At 35.7% G+C, this 21,722-nt stretch overlaps 1 protein-coding gene across 3 annotated transcripts in view; it reads right to left on the minus strand.

Moving 5' to 3' along the window:
• Positions 1–21,722, minus strand: part of ASCC1 (activating signal cointegrator 1 complex subunit 1) — a 91,394-nt gene that overhangs the window by 42,698 nt on the left and 26,974 nt on the right. For all 3 annotated transcript variants that reach the window (XM_033130429.1, XM_033130430.1, XM_033130431.1), the window contains exons 6-7: positions 14,692–14,828; positions 8,187–8,306 (exon numbers count right to left, since the gene is read on the minus strand). In XM_033130429.1, coding sequence (XP_032986320.1) covers positions 8,187–8,306; positions 14,692–14,828 — 257 coding nt within the window. The remainder of the gene's footprint in view (positions 1–8,186; positions 8,307–14,691; positions 14,829–21,722) is intronic.

A 21,722-nucleotide genomic window follows, 5' to 3' on the forward strand; every position in this document is an offset into this window, starting at 1 on the left:
CTTATTAAGGGCAAGGCCCCTAATTTAAATTATTTAAGGAAGAAATGAAAGTCTCTCATGAGCCTGCAGGGTCTTGACTGCCTTCAGCTCAAAATAATTCACATGCCAATTTGGCACATTTTGGGAAGGCCTGTTCTGAATCCGTTTACAACCTTATGCTGTGGCTGTATTGCCTGTAAAGAACATATAGCTGACTTTTGTTTATATCTATTCTTATAATACCTTTATGAACTGGTGAGTTTATTTCATTAACATATAAATATTATATGTGTGGATTCTTCCTACCACCTTACTTTTTAATTTCTACTTATTCCATTTTTTTTTCTTCTATGCTTCTTGCCCCTTTTCGGAATGAATTTGTATTTGTTTCTTTGTCTTTTTCTATTTGTTTGGAATTTAGTCCCACTATTTTTAGACTTACTTTTAAATTTTAACAATGCACATTTAGCTTAACAAAGTTAAATAATGTCTTAACAATGCTCTCCCAAATAATAAAAAAAAAGACTAAACTACTTCAACTCCAGAATTCCCCTTAATCCTGATTTGCGTGCTGTTAGCTGACATTTATGGTAGCTGAATAATGTTATTCTATCATTTTTTAAAAACTCTCCCAAATATAAAATAATTAGTTTACATAGACAGTGTTTGCCATTTTATGTATTTATTCATCATTCCTTTCTGATCTCATACTATCCTTCCTGCATCTCAGACTTTCTGGATTCATTTTCCTTTACTGCAGTTATACCATGGTGATAAATTCTCTGAGGTTTTGTTCATCTATAAAAGTCTTTATTTTACCTCTGTTCTTTAAAGATGTTTTTTTCTAAGTACACAATTCCAGGTTGACCATTATTTTCTCTAAAAAATATTCTGCTGTCTTTTGGGTTCTGTTGTGGATACTGAGAAGTTTTGTAGGTGACTTGTTTAAGATCTCTTGTCTTTAGTGTTCTGCAGTTCCATTACGATTTATTCTGATATGGATTTCTTTTTATTTACTTTACTTGTATTTAATCTCTTTTTCTTATCTATTGCTACTGCCTCAATCCAAGACCCTCTCATTTCTTCACATGGCCATCTCATGTCATTCTCCTTCTCCCTCATTATGCCAAATCCATACCTGGAATTTGCTAGGCTTTTTCTTGTCTCACGGCTTTTGCCGAATTTTCTTTTGCCTGGAACAAAGGATGAGGGGAAACTTCCTACCCCCTTTGCCTGTATACTCCCACTCCTTTGGATCTCAATTCAATATCAATTGCTTACAGAGGTTTTTCTTGATCCGGCCGACCCCCAGTTTAAAGCGCCACGATATTTTCTCTCTTTACTCAAGCATCATATTCCCTCTGCTTTGTCTTTATCATAGTTTCCAATTATGTACTTATGTGTTATTTGTTAACGTCTGTTTTCTCCATTACTCTGTAAACTACACGGGGGCCTGACTGTGTCTGGCTCTATTCACCATCCTATATTCGTAGCCTAGCACAGTGACTAGCACACACCGGGTATTCAATAAATTTTTGTTGAATAAACAAAGAACCAAATGAAAATCCAACTTCCTTTACATGGTATATAACAGTGCTTCTATATCTGCACTTGCTATTTATTCCCTTTTTCTAAAATGCTACTCCCTCAGCCTGCAAACTCCTTATTAAGCCAATAAGCCTCCTCTCTGAAGCCTTCCTTTACAAAATTTGCCCACACAGGGACATAGTTTTGCTGCCCACCTATGCATCCCTAGAACCTCAAGCACAGCCCTCACCCCAGCGGACCCTAATTACTGACATCTGCTTCCTCCTTAAGACAGAGCCCTAGGGTCTACTGTACCTCACATACTGGGCATTCGAAAAACGCCTGAAGGAAAAGGGGACTGGAAATGCTCTGTAGAGTGAAGTGACTGATGGTGCCAGGTCTCTGAGGAGATATGACGGAATGGGGTCACAAACATAAATAAAGGGGTTAGCCTCATCAGAAATGATCTGTGCCATTTTTCAGAGAGAGAGTGAAATTGAGTGGGGTGGGTTTGATGAAAACAGGTAGATTGTGAAAGTAAAAGTAAGGAAGTTGACGAAGTGGCTTCCCATGCCCAGTAAAATGTGAGAAGGCCATTCTACTGGGAGGGGCAAGAGTGGAGTCTTGAGAGAGTAACAGATGAACAGAATAGCCACATGTTCAACACTTAGGTCTTTGCAATAGCTGACTACTAAACAATGAGTGAGTAAAAGACTGAACACAAATTCCAACCCGGTCATACTTTACCAAACCCAAGGATGCATCAATAAGTGTAGCTACGCTGTCCCAGCACTGTTTCGAGAACAAAAATCTGATCTCAGTGGCTCCATCCTTTTAAAGGTGAGGTACTTCACAGTCAATCATTTTAAGGGACTCTCTGATTTAAAATATATGAAATCACACAAAGAAAGTTGAGTGTTTGTATTTTTATGACAACATGGTCTCTCTCCCATGTCTCTTGCATTGAGCCATGTCTTTTTACAAAGAAATGCAAAAGATTGACTGTTCCTTAAAAACAGGGTCATGTCTTACTCAATTCTGTATCAATTTACATAGCCTTGCAAAATACTTTGCACAAAGGAGGCATTCAAATAGTTTTAATATTGAAATTAAATAAGAGGTGTACAAGACCCTCAGACACTGTAGATTTGGGGGAGGGAAATTACAAATCTTTTTGAAGTAATAACACAAACGTGTCTCTTGTGAAGGAGGAATGGGCAACAGAAAAGAAGAAATAGAGTAATAAGAGAGATGGAAGTTACTCAAAAATGTTCTTGGTTAATCACACTAATGGATTCAATGGACATTTCACAAGAACTTTCAGCTTACAAGGCCTTGACAACAGGAAGTATGCAAAATTCTAAGAGCTGGATCTGTGGGAAAATAAAGGGTGTTTTCAACCTTCTGAGCCCTTACCCTGCCATTAATGTGGGTACAAATTATGCACTGTCTTCAAAAGACATTTAGCTGCTACAGCTCTTATTTTTCTTCCAATCTGTAAAAAATAATATAAATGGAGCCACTTTAAAATGGAGTCGGAGCTGCCATCATCCCAGAGGAACTGCCTTGCGAGTCCTACTCCTCAAACCTTTGGAATGTTAAAACTGTGCAAAATAACCTTTGGATTGAGTCTAAAGCAACACTGTATCCCAAACAACTGTTTGCAAAGATAACAATAAAGCAGATATTATGACTACTGGACTGAAAATTAAAAACATTCTTTAGAATTAGCATCACTATGTTAGCTTATCTGCACCTACAGAAATGCCTTCCTTCTCCTGACGTAACTGATGTAATTGCTACCCTTTCCCTTGCCTTCCTAAGTCAGGAACACTATTTGGGTTTCTGCCTGAATCAGTGCTTCCTAAATATTCTTTTGGATCTCAAATAAATGCTTATTGCTTCTCACACTGATCTCTCCCTTTTACTTTTAGCTTATCAAATCTCAAAAACCTACTGTTCTCTATACTTAAAGACCTTCTACAGAACTAAGGGTCTAAAAGCAAAAGGTAAACATGTCCAGTGGAAACACTCAAGGTAATGATTTTATTATCCTTTCTCAGTGACCACTCTTTTTCCCTCTGGGGGGCCACTAGAATAGGGAAATCAAAACTGGGGCCTATGACATATGTATGTTAAAACAGACTTGAAGCCCTAAACTAGGAAATATTCACTACTTTATTTCATGAAACACTGCAATTCCATGTACATTTTTCATATAGCTTTATGTTAACTGCATGTCTGTAAGACTATCACAGATATTAATCTTAAAACAGAAAGGTTTACACTAATACTGACAACAATTAAGTAAATACCATTACAGAGGATAAGGAAACAAATTAACAGAGGTCAGGCTGAGTTGCTATGATGCCCTATAAAATTACAAGGTTAATCAAGGAAATTAAAACCATGACTTTAATACATTTAAAAAGTGAGTTAGCCCAAAGAATTGAAAACAGCTCTATTCACAACAGCCAAAAGGTGGAAACAACCCAAATGTCCATCAACTGATGAATGGATAAACAAAATTTAGTATTTCCATACAATGGAGTATTATTCAGCCATAAAAAGGAACCAAGTACTGGGGCCGGCCCAGTGGCTCAGGAGGTTAGAGCTCCATGCTCCTAACTCCGAAGGCTGCTGGTTCGATTCCCACATGGGCCAGTGGGCTCTCAACCACAAGGTTGCCAGTTCAATTCCTCTATTCCCTTCGGGATGGTGGGCAGCGCCCCCTACAACTAAAATTGAGCACAGCACCTTGAGCTGAGCTGCCACTGAGCTCCCGGATGGCTCAGTTGGTTGGAGTACATCCTCTCAACTACAAGGTTGCCGGTTCGACTCCCGCAAGGGATGGTGGGCTGTGCCCCCTGCAACTAGAAACGGCAACTGGACCTGGAGCTGAGCTGCGCCCTCCACAACTAAGACTGAAAGGACAACAACTTGAAGCTGAACGGCACCCTCCACAACTAGGATTGAAAGGACAACAACTTGACTTAAAAAAGGCCTGGAAGTACACACTGTTCCCCAATAAAGTCCTGTTCCTCTTCCCCAATTAAAAAAAAAAAAGTAGTTCTTTAAAAAAAAAAAAAAAAAAGGAACCAAGTACTGATACATGCTACAACATGAATGGACCTTGAAAACATTATGTGGAGTGAAAAAAGCCAGACACAAAAGGCCATATATTTTATGGTACCATTCATAGGAAATATCCAGAATTGGCAAATCTATAGAGACAGTCAGTAGGCTAATAGTTGCTAGTATGAACGGGAAAAAAAGGAGTTCTACGGAAAGCAACCTCAAAGGGCGATCTGATCGTTAAGTCCTTAACTGGGCAGGTCATGGTGGGTCTTTAATGAAAGCTTTTAAATCAAGCCCTGTCCATTGTTCTTGTGCATCTAGGTTAATACACCTTTGAAATACCAGAAGGAACACCCCTCCAAGTGGGTGCTAACCCTCAAGACAGCACATAACCTTGTTAAGTATCCTATAATCCAATCCCTGACTTGCTTCTCCCACCACCATGTAATCTTCCTTACTTCCCTCCTTAATTCTAAATACATAAAAGAAGCTGCAAAACTGTTATTCTCCAGAATATTTGTGATCTTGCTCCCTGGTGTATGTCATCAGTTTTGTTCAAATAAACTCTTATAAATTCTCTACAGGTTTGGACATTCTTACATCAACACACTGAATTATATACTTTTAAATGGTTATGGAATTTTAAAATGGAATGGAATTTTATGTTATGTAAACTTTACCACTTTAAAAAAAAAAGTGGGTCACAATTTTCCATTTTACTCTAGGAATAAAAATTGGAACACAGTCTATCCTACTCACCTTAGCATACACACACTGAAAACTGAAAACCTTCTTTACGGCAGAGGGGTTCAGAGCTATCTATTAATATGTGTTCCTTAGTCGTTACTTAAGCTCTCTGAACCTCACTGATAAAATTAACATCTATCTTATACAGATGTTGTGAAGATAAAATGGAGATAACACAATCTAAGCACCCTATCAGGCAAGAGTAATAGTTAAACAAAAATTAGTTACAAATTCCCCAGAAACAATGCAATCTTAAATGTCTGAAATACAATCTTACTTAGATCAGAGGTTTGTCACAGCCTGGTCTATGGACCTTCTGGAGACTCTTTTAGAGGGTCCAGGAGGTCAAAACCATTTTTATGCTAGTTAGCTGATATTATTTACCTTTTTCACCGCAGTGGCATCTGCACTGATGGTACAAAGGCCATTAATGGTAGGTACAACTGCGAGCACCTTAACACGAATAAAGGCAACAGCAACTTGTACTTACTACTAGGAGCACATTCTTCACTATGCAGTCACCGTTTTTAAAATCAAAAAAGCCAGTTTCATTTAACCTTGATGAAGCATTAAAATTAATTTGATTAAATCTCAGTACTTGAGTCTTTTTAATCTTCTGTGATGCGATTGGCGGTATGTATAAAGCACTTGGGCTACATACTGAAACAGACAGCTGCCTAGAGGGAACGTACTTGTGGAGCTGTCTGCGTTGTGAGCTGAACTAGCTTCCTTGTCCATGGAACACAATTTTGACTTGAAAGAACAACTGACAGACAAATTTATGGTTATTCACACTTGGCTATTTGGTAGACATTTTTACAAAAAAGAACTTAAAGGGAAAAAAAAGGCCAGTATTTTCTGCCAATAATAAAATTTAAGTTTTCAAATGAAAATCTGAATTTTAGAAAACATGTATCTGTCAACATGAGCTTGACAGCTCCCCTAATACTTAAAGATTTTGATTAAATTAGTGATATTAACATGTATTTTCAATATTACATAATGAAAATGTGTCAACATTTGGACAATCTGTGTAACTCAGTGAAACAATATTTTCTAAAAGACCAATATTACAAAATTATAAGTTTTAACATGAGTTAAAGATCTAGGCAAACTATAGGATAGACCACTGGATTTTAATATAACAAGAGAGTATGAAATAATCATTGATACAGTTTCAGATTTCACATTGCAACTGACATTTTAAGACCTTTATGATGTCAAGTTTTATTTTAGTGTCAAATATCCACAATTATCTAAAAAGGCCATTAAAGTACTCCTCAATTTTCCAACTACATTTTTGCATGAGGCCAGATTTTCTCATATACTTCAATCAAAACAACATATTGCAATAGATTGAACAGAGAAGCAGAAATGAAAACTCAGCTGTCTTCTATTAATTTACAAAAACGTAAAACAATGCCTATCTTCTCATTAAATTTTTTTGGTTTGGAAAATAGAGTGATTTTTCATGAAAAAATATGTTATTTATATTAAAAAATTATTTTATTACTATTATTTTTAATGAATTAACAAATCTTAAATTTCTCAGTTTTAATCTCTAATAAAGTAAATATTTATAGATATAACCCATATAAACAAAAGCTCTTTGGGGTATTCAGTGATTTTTAAGAAATAAGAGATTATGAGATCAAAAAGTTTGAGAACTGCTATCTCACTATTTGTATTCAAAGTTCAAAAATAATCTACCCCATGCATAGTAGTTTTACAACACGGTGAACGTATTTGAATAGTTATGACATAGAACACAAAGTCAATGATCCATACAGGTATCAAATTTGAACCCGGTAGAAATGTTTTGGGATGTCCTAACATATGATCTCATATTAAAGTAACAATGTGTTCCTAGTTTTTAGGGCAGGATCAGTATGCCCTTTAGGCACATGCCAGGTATCTAGGAAAAGAAAAATCTGGTCCAGAACATACAAAAAAACTTATTCTATACCATTTTTCTTCCTTTCCCCTCAAATTTCACTTCCAATTGAAATGTGATGGGAGATAATTGAGATTATCAATTCAAATTGAGATAAGACAAACCTTACAAGTGATCCTCTAGGAAAGCAAATCAATTTGGGGGCCTGCCTGGAGACACAGGTTTTCTCTAGAGGATTTCTGGTTCAGTGTGAGCTCTGTTCTATCCTGCCCCAATGAAAAGACCACACAAAAACAAACTTCTAACTCAAGCTGGGTTCCTCTGCACACCAAAGGCCTTGAATAGACTAATAAATGGCATTAACATTGGAAATGCTTCTAGTTGCCTAGGCTAGCCTCAGAAATAGCCTGGGTTGCAGACTGAGAATCCCCAAAAAGAATGTATGTGTGGTAATAATTAACAATTTAAAAAATTAGTAAGCATTTTTGACATATGTTTTGATGTCAGCATGTGCCAAGCACTGTTCTAAGCATTTCATAGAGATTATTTTAATCCCAATAATTTTGTGACATTTGTTGCTATCATCAGCACTTTGCCCTGGTCTTCACTAGATCTGCATTAATTCACTTTTGAAACTACCATCCTAAAATGCCGTCTTTCCTGCCTTCTGTTATCCAGGAAAACATGAAGGATGCACTGAACTCTATAAAAACCAGATTGCCACTACCAATATCCACTATCCAAGAAACTCAATAATTATCAGACTAAAAGTCTAATACTTTTTCCTACAACAGACTCCTGTTTCAAGGTATCAGCTTGCTATTTAAAAAAAAAAAAAAAAGAATTGACACACTCTTTACCACACTAAGATCACAAAGAAAAGGAATCAAAACTAGTTGAATTTCCAGGGATGCTTTTAAGCACCTCCTGAGTGAAACAAAGAAGTATTTCAGAAACATACCTGTTGGAGCCATCCTTCATATGGACTTTGGCATAAAGAACGTCCACCATGCCCGGATCATCGTTCATGTATTCTATCCCTTTCATCTCTACTTCCAGGGGTTTGCCCCCAGTAATGTCGCTGCAAAGGAAAAAACATTAGAATTTTATAACTATTTAAGCTAAGAGGGCTATTATATTTTGAAATATGGTTACTATGCATAGTCAAACTTTACAAAAATGAAGTTGTTGGGTTTTTTAACTAACATTATCTAATTTAAAAATGAATACATGTCTAATGCACATAAACTAGAAACAAGAGCATTCACAAAGTCTTACTAGCACTAAGAGAAAGCCAAGCAATGACAGTTCTGATTGACAAAGACACTGTGTTGCCCATCTCTGAGGATTTAAGTCATTATTTCTACAACTTGCAAACAGTATTTCACTGATGTTACAATGGTGGAGGTGTAAGCTGATATTACATTCTTAAGAGCAATTTGGCAGTATTTATTAAAAGCCTTCAAGAAGAGAAATGCTTTGCCCAGACAATTAAATTCCTAGGAGCTAACCCTAAAGAAATAATTATGAATTCAGCTACATATCCGATGATAGCTGATAAAGGAAAGTTCTTCTTTACAGAAGAATTCTAATGGCTAACTGCAAAATTAATGAAAGAATTAGAAAATCACCATTTTGCTACCCCTGATGAAAAATAGATCTAGGCAAGATCACCAATGGTTGCTAAAATTTATGGAAAAGACTGGAGAAAATACAAAGAGATCCCTACAAAGGAGAGCTCTATAAACAATGGATCAGGCCAACCACTCCTACTCCCACTCATCAAGCTTATCATGCACACAAAAAGGAAACGGCCAAATAGTATGTGCCTCCTGATATGATGCAATACAGTTTTGACTGAGGAATCATTTGGAGTAGCAAAAGATTAACAACAGACTAAATGTCCAATAACATAGGACTGATGGAATAAATCAACATACTATCAGCAATAAATATGCCACTCAAGACTAAGGAAGCTTTCCAGGTACTGATATGCAATGATTATCTTTTTAGGTTTACAAAACAGGTATACAGCAATGTGCAAGCTATACTACTATTTATGCAAAAGATGGGGATAAGAAAAAATACATATATATATATATAAAATACATATATATGTATATATATATATGTGTGTGTGTGTATATGTATATACCTATGTATACACACACACATACACACACATAACTACAAAGGGTGCCAAAAAAGTGTATACACATTTTAAGAAAGGACAAAACTGTATTAAAATTGTAATAATATATACTGATAACAAAAGATGAATACAAGTCATGTGTACACATTTTTTTAGCACACTCGGTATTTGCTTGAACGTACATAAAATCTCTGAAGGATACAGAAACACTGCTAACATCTGTTACATTTAGAGAGGAAAGCAGAGTGCTTGGTGGGATAGCAGTGGGAAGGAAACTCTTCATTGCGTATCTTTCCGACCTTTAAAATTTTGAACCTTGTAAATGTGTTATCCATTAAAAAGCTAAAATTAAACAAAATACATGCGAAAGAAGCCAAACACAAAAGTGTATATACTGAATGTTTCAATACATATGACATTAAAGAACAAGCAAAATTAATCTGTGATAATAGGAATGAGAACAGTAGATACTTGCCGGGTAAGTGAATTCCCTAGCAAAGTCGTGAAGAAACTTTACAAGGTGATGGCAACGTTTCACGTCCTGATTTGGGTGCAGTCACATGTGTGTATACATCTGTTAAAACTCATCAACTACACTTAAGATCTGTGCACTTTAAATTATACCTCAAAAATTACATATATTCACATGAAAAGTGTGGCAGTATACACTCCAAAGTATTAATGGTAATATAGGTGGTAAGATTACAAGTGATATTTGTTTTATCTGCAATTTTTGGCTTTTCTAAAACTAACATGTATTATTTTTATGTTAAGGAAAACCCACTATCCTGTTTCCTTCCCAGACACCTTAAATAGACTTGTACTTCAACTAGAAAAGGGTTTGTTGTGGTAGGCTGAAAGCCAGCTAATAATAGGTCACCACACAGAGCCTTCTCCAAACCCTGTGAGGGGCGGACCCTATATCCATCTTGTCCACTCCTGTATCCCCAGCACTCAGCACAGTGCCTTATATAAAATGGATACTTCATAAATCTCTAGTAAACATTGATTGGATGTTCTACTATAAAGGGAGAAGCTGTTCTGGACAATTCTGAGAAGAATCTGGACACACGCCTGTATCCTTACTGAGTAAAATGTGGGACTGGCTCAAAGACAAAAGAATGCTAGGATCCATCGAAAGACAATTCCAAAAAAGCAAAACAAAAAAGTTCTCTTAATATTGAACTAAGGCCATAAAAGACTCTGTAGCCTAGGAACCCGAATGGAAAGCATTCTCTTAAAACTTCAAGGCTGTGCTATTGCACAAGACCAGAATTTTTCTCAGTAAGAAACTAAATAACTGAACTATTTTAGATAGATATCTGATAGAGAAAAAGTATAACCTTGATCATAAGTATCCCTGTAACCACCTCTAATAAGTGGGATATTCTAAAAACACAAGCCAAGCTCGGAACTATTATCTGAGGCCTGCAGCTTCAATCAACAGTACAGTGTGTCTCCGTTCCAAGCACGTAATAGCCAAAGAATTCAATATGAAAGACTGCCATTCAATCCTATCAAAGTGCAGTCAACAAAACTTATTTGAAAAAAAACAAAAAACAATTTAATACTAACCGTACTTTCCTCTACATTTTTCATTTCTAACCCTGCATATAGTTCACCAGAAAGCACTACAGTATTAGTTTAGTGTCCCTCTAAAATGTTTTTACTGAGTTAAGATTTAATGTTATATCCTCAATTTCTAGAGGTCAATACAAGAAAGAGCCATGTGAACAATGTTTTTGTATCTTCTGCAAAACACCTGGCGAAGACACAGCTTGTCATCATTCTGGGCTATTTATGTTAAGATTTACATGACAAGTTTTTCTTGGATTGAGAACCAGAAAAAAATTCTCACCTAAAAAAACTGTTATGTTCCTTTTTATCAGATCAGAACTATAATAATAGCTGTATTTCTTCTTTGCGTTTAGTTTAGGTATACTGATGCTCGAAAACAGCACTAAATTTTAATATTCAAGTACAGTTATCGCCTTGGTTTTCAGGTAGAATTTTCTCCCCATTACATCTTTATGGTTTCTGAGCTCTTTGACTCACTTCTTTTGTATATACGTCCTCACTATAAACTACCTCAAATCCTTGGAATTAGCTAGGATACCAAGAACAAAAACATGAAACGGGATCGACAGCCTTCCTTATGAGCAGAAACAGAAACTCTTTCAACCTATTCCTAGGATTTATCAAGAGGGAGATTAAAGAGCAAAAGAGAAACCCAATGCCCTGGTTTGCTGGATAAATGCTTTTTGTCTTGGTGACTAAACTATTCCACCTGGGATGCCAGTGATATATTTTACAATTGAGTGACATCTGAGGCAATAATGAGGAACTAACATCTGTCCATGGGTATTTTTCCTTCTCTTCTTCCCTCCTTCTTGTCCCTTTTTAATTTCTTATTTGCTTTTCCCTCAGGCTTACTGGGAACACTTAGCTACAAGTAGAGTGATACTAGAGCTATGGAAGTGCTGCATACTTGTCAGGCTATAGACTCAGAGCCACTGCACTGTTTGTGTTCTACATCTTACAAAGAAAAGAAAAGTCACCAGGGACACAGTCAGAGCTTCAGCGTTTACTAAACACTGTGAATAATTCATTCACAATCTAGACAGCTACATGAGCCTTTGGCCTAAGAACTGAAATCAAAGTGCCATTTCTCGTCAGGTAATAAACATCCTTAAACTCAAAAACCACCCCCAAATTTAAAACACATATTCAACTACCCATTTCTTTAAAATATCTATATAGCACCACAGTTTTAATTATATTCCAAGATAGCCACATTTAATATTTTAGTTTAAAAAGCCATCAAATTAAACTATAGCACATTATATACTAGTCTATTCATTTTCAATGTTTTCATTTTTTAAGTTTTAATTTGGGATCATTATGTCAAAAAAGGTTCAGGTTAGAGATGCCATTGTTTACTGAAGTATATATCAAGTACAAAGGCTAAGATCAAAGAGCAAAAATACAGAAAAAAGTGAGATACGTTTTATTCACCAGAGCTGTAATATAAGTCTCTTTTTTTTTTTAAGGAGACATTTCTTCCTTTTTGGGAAACAAGGCAATGCTAACCAGTCCAAACTGCCAACTCTGATTTTCATCCTCCTTCTCAGAAATAAATTAATTTTGTCTATTACATATTTTTTAAACAAGTGTGTGTAGCAGAGAGGAAGGGGGGAAAAGAGGGTTGGGGAGGCTTATTTTACTTGCTGGTTTCCAATCTTCCCAGCTTTTTGAAAAGAGCACATTCAAAAAAATTTTGCCTGCACTGCAGATTTTTGGCAGGGTAACTTTGTCCTATTTCAAAAGCTTTGCTGAATTTGAAAAACTACAATTACTGTTTTCATCCTGTCATGTCAAAAATTCTTAGGCACTATTAAGGCTGCTCTTCACTCCGATGCACATCCACCAGGATGCTGAACGGGCTCCGATTCGGCATTTAGTCCCAAAAGGCACCAAGAGACATAAAAGAGAAGAACTTAGCTAAATCCTCACAGAGCTCAGGAGAAACCTTCCGTGATTAAAAACCTGTGACCTGATTTTCATAAAGTAAGAGAAATAAAATAAAATACTTCTCTAAACAAATATTCTATCTACCTTTGAATTTTTTTTTTTTAGGATTATCCCAATGGTAGCCAAGGAAACGCAGCTGCTTTCAGTTTCATTTAGCAAAAAGTGATCTGGTACTAAATTGAAGTACTGATTCTTAAACCAGGTAAAATTGCTCTGCTTTGTAAGGTAAAGCATCAAGTTTTCTTTTATGCAAGGAAAATTGTAAATATCTAATTACAAACACCAAATTATTTTGAATTTCAGGTAAGATCGAGAGAAAACAGCTGCATCCATAACTGAACCAACAACACAAAGAAGTATTCTCTGTTGTTTGAAATTCAGAAATAGGCAGACTGCAAACCCAATCAGCTTATGATTTTGCTCAAGAAAAATATGTTCAAAACAATTAATGGAAAAGGAGAACTGGCCCATAAACAAGTCGTATATGACACAGCTTCATATACAACATAACTAGAGAAAAAAAATTTAATCCTTTTACCTTATTTTTACCAATGAACCAGGTAACCCATTTCTACAAGGCCATGTTAGAACAGTATAGGACCTGAATATTAAAATTTAATTTTTTAAAAAAACTATTCAAGTGAGTCAATTTTCAAATTTCTCTTGTTCTTCATGAATCCTAAATAAAAGGAATAAAAGGAAAGGGGGGAAGAGATGATTCTTTGAAATATAGCTATTAGGTCAGATGTATGTGGAAATTTAAATTTTACAGTAAAAATAATAACAACTTTGCCCCCAGGACAGCAATGTTTTCCCTGAGCCAAAACAGATTGCTTGGATAGTTTCTGGTATCCTCACAATGACTCACACAAAATTTCCTGTATTAAAAAAAGAAAATTAAAGTCTGAATTTCTGAAATAAAATGAAGACTTTCCCAGGCGATCATGTTATAATGTTTGAGTTACTGTGGTAGGCAAAATAATGGCTCTCCAAAGATGCCCACATCCTACTCTCTGGAATTTGTAAATATGCTACCTCACATGGCAGACTTTTGCAGATACGATTAAATTTAAGGAGTGTGAGATGAGGAGATTATCCTTGATTACCTGGCTGGACTCCATCAAATCACAGGAGTCCTTAAAAACAGAGAACCTTTCCCACTGTGGGCAGAGAGAGACATGACAACAGAAGAAGGGTCAGAGAGATGTGACATTGCTAGCCGAGTGCTGAAGATGGAGGAAGGGGACCACTAGCCTCTAACAGTGAGTGGCCTCTAGAAGCTGGACTTTAAAGGCAAGGAAATAGATTCCTCCCTAGAACTTCCAGAAAGGAACACAACTCTGCAAATACCTTTAGCCCAGGAAAACCCATATTAGACTTCTGTCCCACAGAACTATGATAATAAATTTGTATTGTTTTAAGCCACCAAGTTTGTAGTGATGTGTTACAGCAGCACAGAAAAACCAATATAGTAGCCTATATTCTTCCACAGATAATGAAGAGAATTTTCTTTTGGAGAAAATAATGGGATGTCCTGTTAAAGAACGGAATTTGCCTATTGAACTAGTATAATTTAAGGTAGAAGCTTTACATAAAAATTTGTAAATATATGCTTTAAATCCATTTTAAACCTTTCAGACAATGGTCCAATGTTAAGTGTTACAAATGGGTGAGTCAACAAAACCTGTTCCCATGTCACCCAGCTTCCTAGTCCAAAACAAGGCTGATATACCAAAGAGAAGCCCGTATGGGTGTCCACCCCTCCCCATTCTGGATTACTCACTCAATGAATTCCTCTTTACACTGCTGCAGCATCTCACATGTCTGCTGAATCTCTTGCTCACTCAAAAGCACCAACATGCCAATTGTCAGGTGAAGTTTCTTGGGATTCTGGAAAATACTGCTATCAACTCCATGATCCTGTTATCAATGGGAGAAAAAAAAGAAACTCAGCCCATATAAAAGTGAATGGTAGGAATAGAATTTAGAGTCCAGAAATAAGCCCACACATTTATGACCAATTGACTTTCAACCAGGGTGCCAAGACAATTTAACGGAGAAAGAAGAGTCACTTCAACAAATGATGCTGAGACAATTGAATATCCATATGCAAAAAAGTGCAGCTGGATCCTCATACTATATATAGAAATTATATCAAAATGAATCAATGACCTAAACATAAAAGTAAAACCATACAACTCTTAGAAGAAAAATAGGGGTAAATCTTCATGACCTTGGGCTTGGCAATGGATTCTTAGATATGATACCAATAGTAAGTTCAACAAAAGAAAAAAAATAAATTAAGCTTCATCAAAATTAAAAACTTCTGTGTATCACAGGACACTATCAAGAAAGTAAAAAGAGGGCGGCCGGATGGCTCAGTTGGTTAGAGCGCGAGCTCTTAACAACAAGGTTGTCAGTTCAGTTCCCGCATGGGATGGTGGGGTGCACCCCCTGAAACTAAGATTGAAAACGGTGAATGGACTTGGAGCTGAGCGGCGCCCTCCACAACCAGTTCGAAGGACAACGACTTGACTTGAGGCTGATGGGTCCTGAAAAAACACCCTGTTCCCTAATATTCCCCAATAAAGAAAGCAAAAAGATAACCTATAGAATAGGAGAATATCTGTTAATCATATATCTGATTAGAGTCTAGTATCCATGATATATAAAGAACATTTACAACTCAACAACTAAAAGACAAAGAACCCAATTTAAATTACAACTCAACAACTAAAAGACAAAGAACCCAATTTAAAAAATAGATAATGGACTTGAGTAGACATTTTTCCAAAGACATACTAATAGCCAACAAGTACATGAAGATGTTTTACTTCAGTAGTCATTTAGAGGAATGCAAATCAAAACCATGAGGTACCATTTCACACTCATTAGGCTGGCTATAATAAAAAAATTTGGAAAATAACACGTGCTGGCAAAGATGTGCTTAATGGGTACAGGATTTCCTTTCGGGGTGATGAAAATATTCTGAAATGATACAGAGCTGGTAGTTGCACAACACTGTAAATGCACTAAATGCCACTGAATCACTCACTTTAAAATGGTTACTTTTTAATGTAAATTTCTCAATAAAAAAATATTTTAAGAAAAGGAACTGGTAGCCTAATAGAATGGTAAGTCCGGGAAAAACAGAATGCCATCTAAATGTAGGTTCTAAAAATATCTTTTGCCCTTTATCAGCTTTGTTAGTTCCAGAGCAACTGGGCCTCTTCTGGGCTTCCCCCCAAAATAATATATTCTTTATAATGTAAACAACATGGTTTCTATCTTTGCAGTATTTTTAGGTAAAATACTCTACATAAAGAACAAATTCGCCCAAGCAAAGAGATGAGTGAAAAATGCATTTGGAGAGATATCCAAACATTGAATTGCCACATCAAATATGATCATCCTTTTCTGGCATCATTGTTCCTTGCATTTGAAAACTTTTGTCTCTGAGGAGCAAAAAAGGTAAATATACTCATAAATATACTCATATCCCCTCCCTTTTTAAATTGAAATGAAACTCGTTTTACATACAATTAACCTTTTTAAAGTGCACAATTTAATGGTATTTACGCACTGTACAACCACCAGCTCTCTTTATTTTCAAAACTTTTTCATCACCTCATAAAAACACTCCAAAACCATTAAATAATCACCCCCGAATCCCTATCCCCTATCCCCTGGTAACCTCTAACTTGCTTTCTGTTTCTTTGGATTTTCCTATTTGGATATAGCATATCAAAGGGATCATACAATATGTGACCTTTACTGTCTGGCTTCTTTCACTTAGCATGTTTTCAAAGTTCACCCAAGTTGTAGCATGTACGTATTGGTACTCCACTCCTGTTTATGGCTGAATAATATGCATATTCTATCATATGTATACAACACAATTTGTTTATCCATTCATCCCTTGAGGGGCATTTGAGTTCTTTCCACCTTTTGGCTCTTAAGAATAACGCTGCAATAAACATTCATGTACAAGTTTCTGTTTTGACATATGTTTTCAATTCCTTTGAACATATACCTAAGCGTGGAATTGGTGGGTCACGTGGTAATTCTATGTTTAACTTTTTGAGCCACCACTAAATTGTTTTCCATAGCAGCTGAATGAACCATTTTACATTCCCAGCAGCAATGTACAAGGGTTCCTATTTCTCTACGTCTTTGCCAACACTTATCACTTTCCTTTTTTTAATTATAGCCATGCTCGTGGGTGCAAAGTGGTGTCTCACAGAGGTTTTGAATTGCATATCCCCATTGACCTATGATGTTGAATATCTTTTTTGTCCTTGTTGGACATTTGTACATCTCCTTTGAAGAAATATATGTTCAAATCTTTTGCCTATTTTCTGCCTTTTTATTGAGCTGTAAGAATTTCTTATATATTCTGACACTAGTCCTATATCAGATCGTGAATCCCTTTTGAAGGTAAGTAGGTTTCAAATGTCATTACACTCATTCTGCAAATGAAAACATGAAAAAAATTGAGAATCTTCTCATCTAACAGGAGCAAAATAGGAATTCTATCTTTGAATTCTAATTTCTTATCCCATAATCTGATCCCTAGACTAATAAACCACCCCCAAGGCAGAGACATGTACTTATCAAATGCAGATAGTTTACATCCTATTCTTGTTTTGCCTAAGACTGCCTAAATTTTGTCTTGGAAAAAGGAGTTAATCAATTACTCATTTTTCTGTTAATGGAGGTTGAGCTATTTTTACATCTGATGAAAAGCTATGTGTTCTATACATCAACCCAAATTGCTTCATTTAATGAAAGCGATTTTAAGGAACAATCAACTTTAAATGTGTCAAGGCTAAGTGCAACGCTTATCACCCTAGCTGCTCCAACCTGCGGTAGAATCCGTCAGTTTAGGAAGGCATGTAAAGTGTTAAAAAGCTCCCCTCCCAAAGATTCTAATATGTACAATTCCATCTCAAGCTATGATTGAGAATTGCTCCCTCAGTAATAAGAGCTAATATCTTTCCAGCCTTTACTCTGTTCCAGGCATTTCCTATGTACTTATATAGACAAACGCCCTAAAGGGAAGTAGTAGTATCCACATTTTACAGATGACGAAACTGAGGCACCCAGAAATAATGCCACTTTCCCAAAGTAACACGGCTAAGACGGGATGAAGCCAAAATTCAAACCCAGGCAGCCGAACCCCCACGTCTGCGCTCTGATCGCTGTTACTTCACCTCTCTAGTACCAGCCCAGCTGAGGATGGAGCAATGTGACCATCACCCAGAGGCAAATGCTTATGCATTTCAACAAGCTCACACAATAAATGAGTCTGATCACTAAACTAGTCCTGAGAATAAAGCAAATCTCATAATTCTGTGAAAAAGAAAAGTGGTTTTAATTTTGTCTTTCTAAGATATGATAACAAAAGCATGATTTAAAAAAAAAAAAGGATGAATTGAACTTGATCAAAATTAAAAACTTGTACTTCAAAAGACTCCATTAAGAAAATGAAAAGACAAGCCAAAGAGGGAAACATGTAGGAAAAACATTTAGCAAATCATGCATCTGATAAATATAAATATCTAAAAAGTTCTTAAAACTCAATAATAAAGAGATATACAATCCAATTTTAAAATGAGCAAAGGATTTGAATAGACATTTCACCAAATAAGAGATACTAATGGCTAACAAACATGTGAAAAGATGCTCAATATTATTAGTCATTAAGGAAATGCAAATCAAAACCAAAATGAGATATCACTTCACACTCACTAGAATGACAACTGTCATAAAACAGACAGAATAACAAGTGTAGGTGAGAATATGCACAAACTGAACTGCTCAGACGTTGCTGGGAAGAATGTAAAACATTTTAGCCACTTTGGAAAACAGTTTGGCAGTTTCCTCAAAAAGTTAAACATGAATTTATAATACTACCCAGCCATTTCACTCCTAAGATTCTACTCAAGAAAAATGAAAACATAGGTTCACATAAAGACTTGCAATTGAATTTCACAGCAGTAAGAGCCAAAAAATAAAAACAATCCAAATGTCCATTAATTGTTTGAAATAGATAAACAAGACACGGTATAGCCATACAATGAAATAATATTGGGCAATAAAAAGTAATGAACTACTAATACATGCAACAGTATCGATAAACCTCAAAAACATTAGCTAAGTAAAAGAAACAGATGCAAAAGATAACATATTATATGATTCCATTTATGCAAAATGGCCAGATAAGGGAAATCTATAGAGACTGAAAGATTAATGGTTGCTTGGGGTCAGAGGTGGGACTGCAAACAGGCAGAATCCCAGGATCTTTTTGGATTGATGGAGCTGTTCTAAAACCGTACTATGGTAAAGGTTGCCCAACTCTGTAAATTTACTAAAAATGATTGAATTGTACTTTTAAGATGGGTGCATTTTTTTGGTATGCAAACTATACCTCAATAAAGCTGTTAAACATAAATCTGTGTATGCCTTTTCCTTTTAAGAGCATCCTAGCAAACTTGGAGCAAGTTTTTACCTGTAACTCAACCTGCCGACAGTTATTCACGAAATAGTTTAAGAGTGGTCATCTCCTATTTGATCTTTCCTATTTGATGACTTCCCAAAGGTCTTTCAACCTATAATGTTAAAAACACCATTTACACACAGAAATCTTTGTAGATGATAAAGGTGGTATCTCAAATCACTAAGGAAAATCTGTTTTTTCTTAAGAAATTATGTTGGGGCAATTGGACAGCCACTTGGAAAAAGAATAAAATTATATCCATTCCTTGCACCACGTACAAGAATAAACTCCAAATCAAAGACTAAAATGTAAAAAATGAAACTATAAAAAGAAGAAAACATGGATGAATTCCTTCTTAATCTGAATGTAGAAAAAGGCTTTTAAACTAAGACTAAAAAATCCAGATGCAATAAGAAAAAAGACTAATACTTATAAACAGAAAGCGTTTACATGGGAAAAAACATAAGCAAAGTCAAAAGACAAACAATATGCTAAAAGAAAATACTTGCAACATATACCACAGATAAAGGAATATTTCCAATATATAAAGGACTTTTAAAAATAAGAGAAAAAATGACTAAAAATGCTATTAAACAATATGCAAGAGACATAAACAGACATTTCACAGAAATGAAGATATAAAAATGACCAAAACATATGGAAAGATGCACAATTTCACTCATGAAAAAGGCAAATTAAAACCGCATTGAAAACCATTTCTTGCCCATCAACCGACCAAAAATTCAAAAGCTAGACAATACACTCTATTGGAGAGGCTGGGGGGAACAGGTACTTCACACATTGCTAGTTGAAATATACAATGGTACAACCCCTGTGGAGGAAAATCTGGCAATATTTAACAAAACAAAAGGTACATAAGTATTCACCCTTTCACCTAGTGTTATGGACTGAATTCATTACCCCACCCCCTCCAAAATCATGTTGAAGCCCTAATTCCCAATGTGACAATATTTGAAAATGGGACCTTTAAGAATGTACTTAAGGTTAAATGAGATCATATTGAGGGTGGGGCCCTAATCCAATAGTATCTTTATAAAAAGAGGAAGAGATACCAGGAACACGTGCACACTGAGAAAAGCCCACGTGAGGACACAGCAAGAAGACAGTAGTTTGGAAGCAAGGAAGAAAGGTCTCAAAAGAAACTAACCCTGCCAGCACCATGATCTTGGACTTTCAGCCTCCAGAACTGTGAAAAAATAAATCTCTGTTGTATAAGCAACTCAGTCTGTAGTATTCTGTTACAGCAGCCCAAGCAGTCTAATACAACGAGGAATCCTACTTCTGGGAATTTGACTTGAAGACATACGTATTTTCAATATAAAATACAGGCGCATTACTGGAAAATATCTAAATGTCCAAGTATAGAAGACTGGTTGAAAACCATGTATAAACACACGTATAAACTGATACAGAGTCATTTTCAGGACATAATGGTAAATGAAAAAAGCACAGTGCAGAAGAGCAGATAGTTTGTTACCATTTGTGTAAGAAAGAAGGGAAAATAAGAAAACATACATATACCTATGTACTTGTTCTACAAAAAGAAACATAAGACAAATAAACCAAAAAGCAATGAAGGGACAGAGTGGGACTCAAGAATGTGTGACACTTCTGAATATACCCTTTTGTATAGCTTTGACTTTGGAAACATGTTGAGACTCTACCTGTTCAAAATAAAATTAAATCGACAGGATGGGAAGGGGGAAAAAACTAAATGTTGAAAGCAAACTAAAAATAAACCTAACTGCATTTAAAATGAATAACAAAAACCACACGTAGAGGCAGTTTAAAAAGGAAATACTAATCCAAATAACTTATAAAACACAATATTTAACTTTATATCTTAGTTTTATTTTGTTTTTTTTTTTTTTTTTTTTTTTTTTTTTGGAGTGGGGACTGCAAACAAATCCTGAATTCTTTTTATTAGGTTTATTTTTTATAGATGTCTGGGCAAAGCAAATCACAACTATTTTAGATGTATTATAGGATTGAGTGAATGAGTAAAAGTGCTGATGTTGGAAGTCAGGATTCTTACTGTGGAAGGAGGGACATAAAAACATGGAGTGAAAGAAGGCCAAGAAAGAATCCTGTGGGGATGGACTGCTATCAGAGCTATTTTTGTCAACTCTCAACTTCTAAAATACATACAGTCAGCCCTCTGTATCCGCAGGTGTCAACAAAGTGCAGGCTGAAAATATTTGGGAAAAATATCTTAGACAGTTCTAAAAAGCAAAACTAAGTTTGTCACACTCCAAGCACTAGGCTGAATACATGCAAATGAAGCGACGTGTAGA

This window comes from Rhinolophus ferrumequinum, chromosome 16, assembly GCF_004115265.2.
Source record: "Rhinolophus ferrumequinum isolate MPI-CBG mRhiFer1 chromosome 16, mRhiFer1_v1.p, whole genome shotgun sequence".
Taxonomy (NCBI): Eukaryota; Metazoa; Chordata; class Mammalia; order Chiroptera; family Rhinolophidae; genus Rhinolophus; species Rhinolophus ferrumequinum.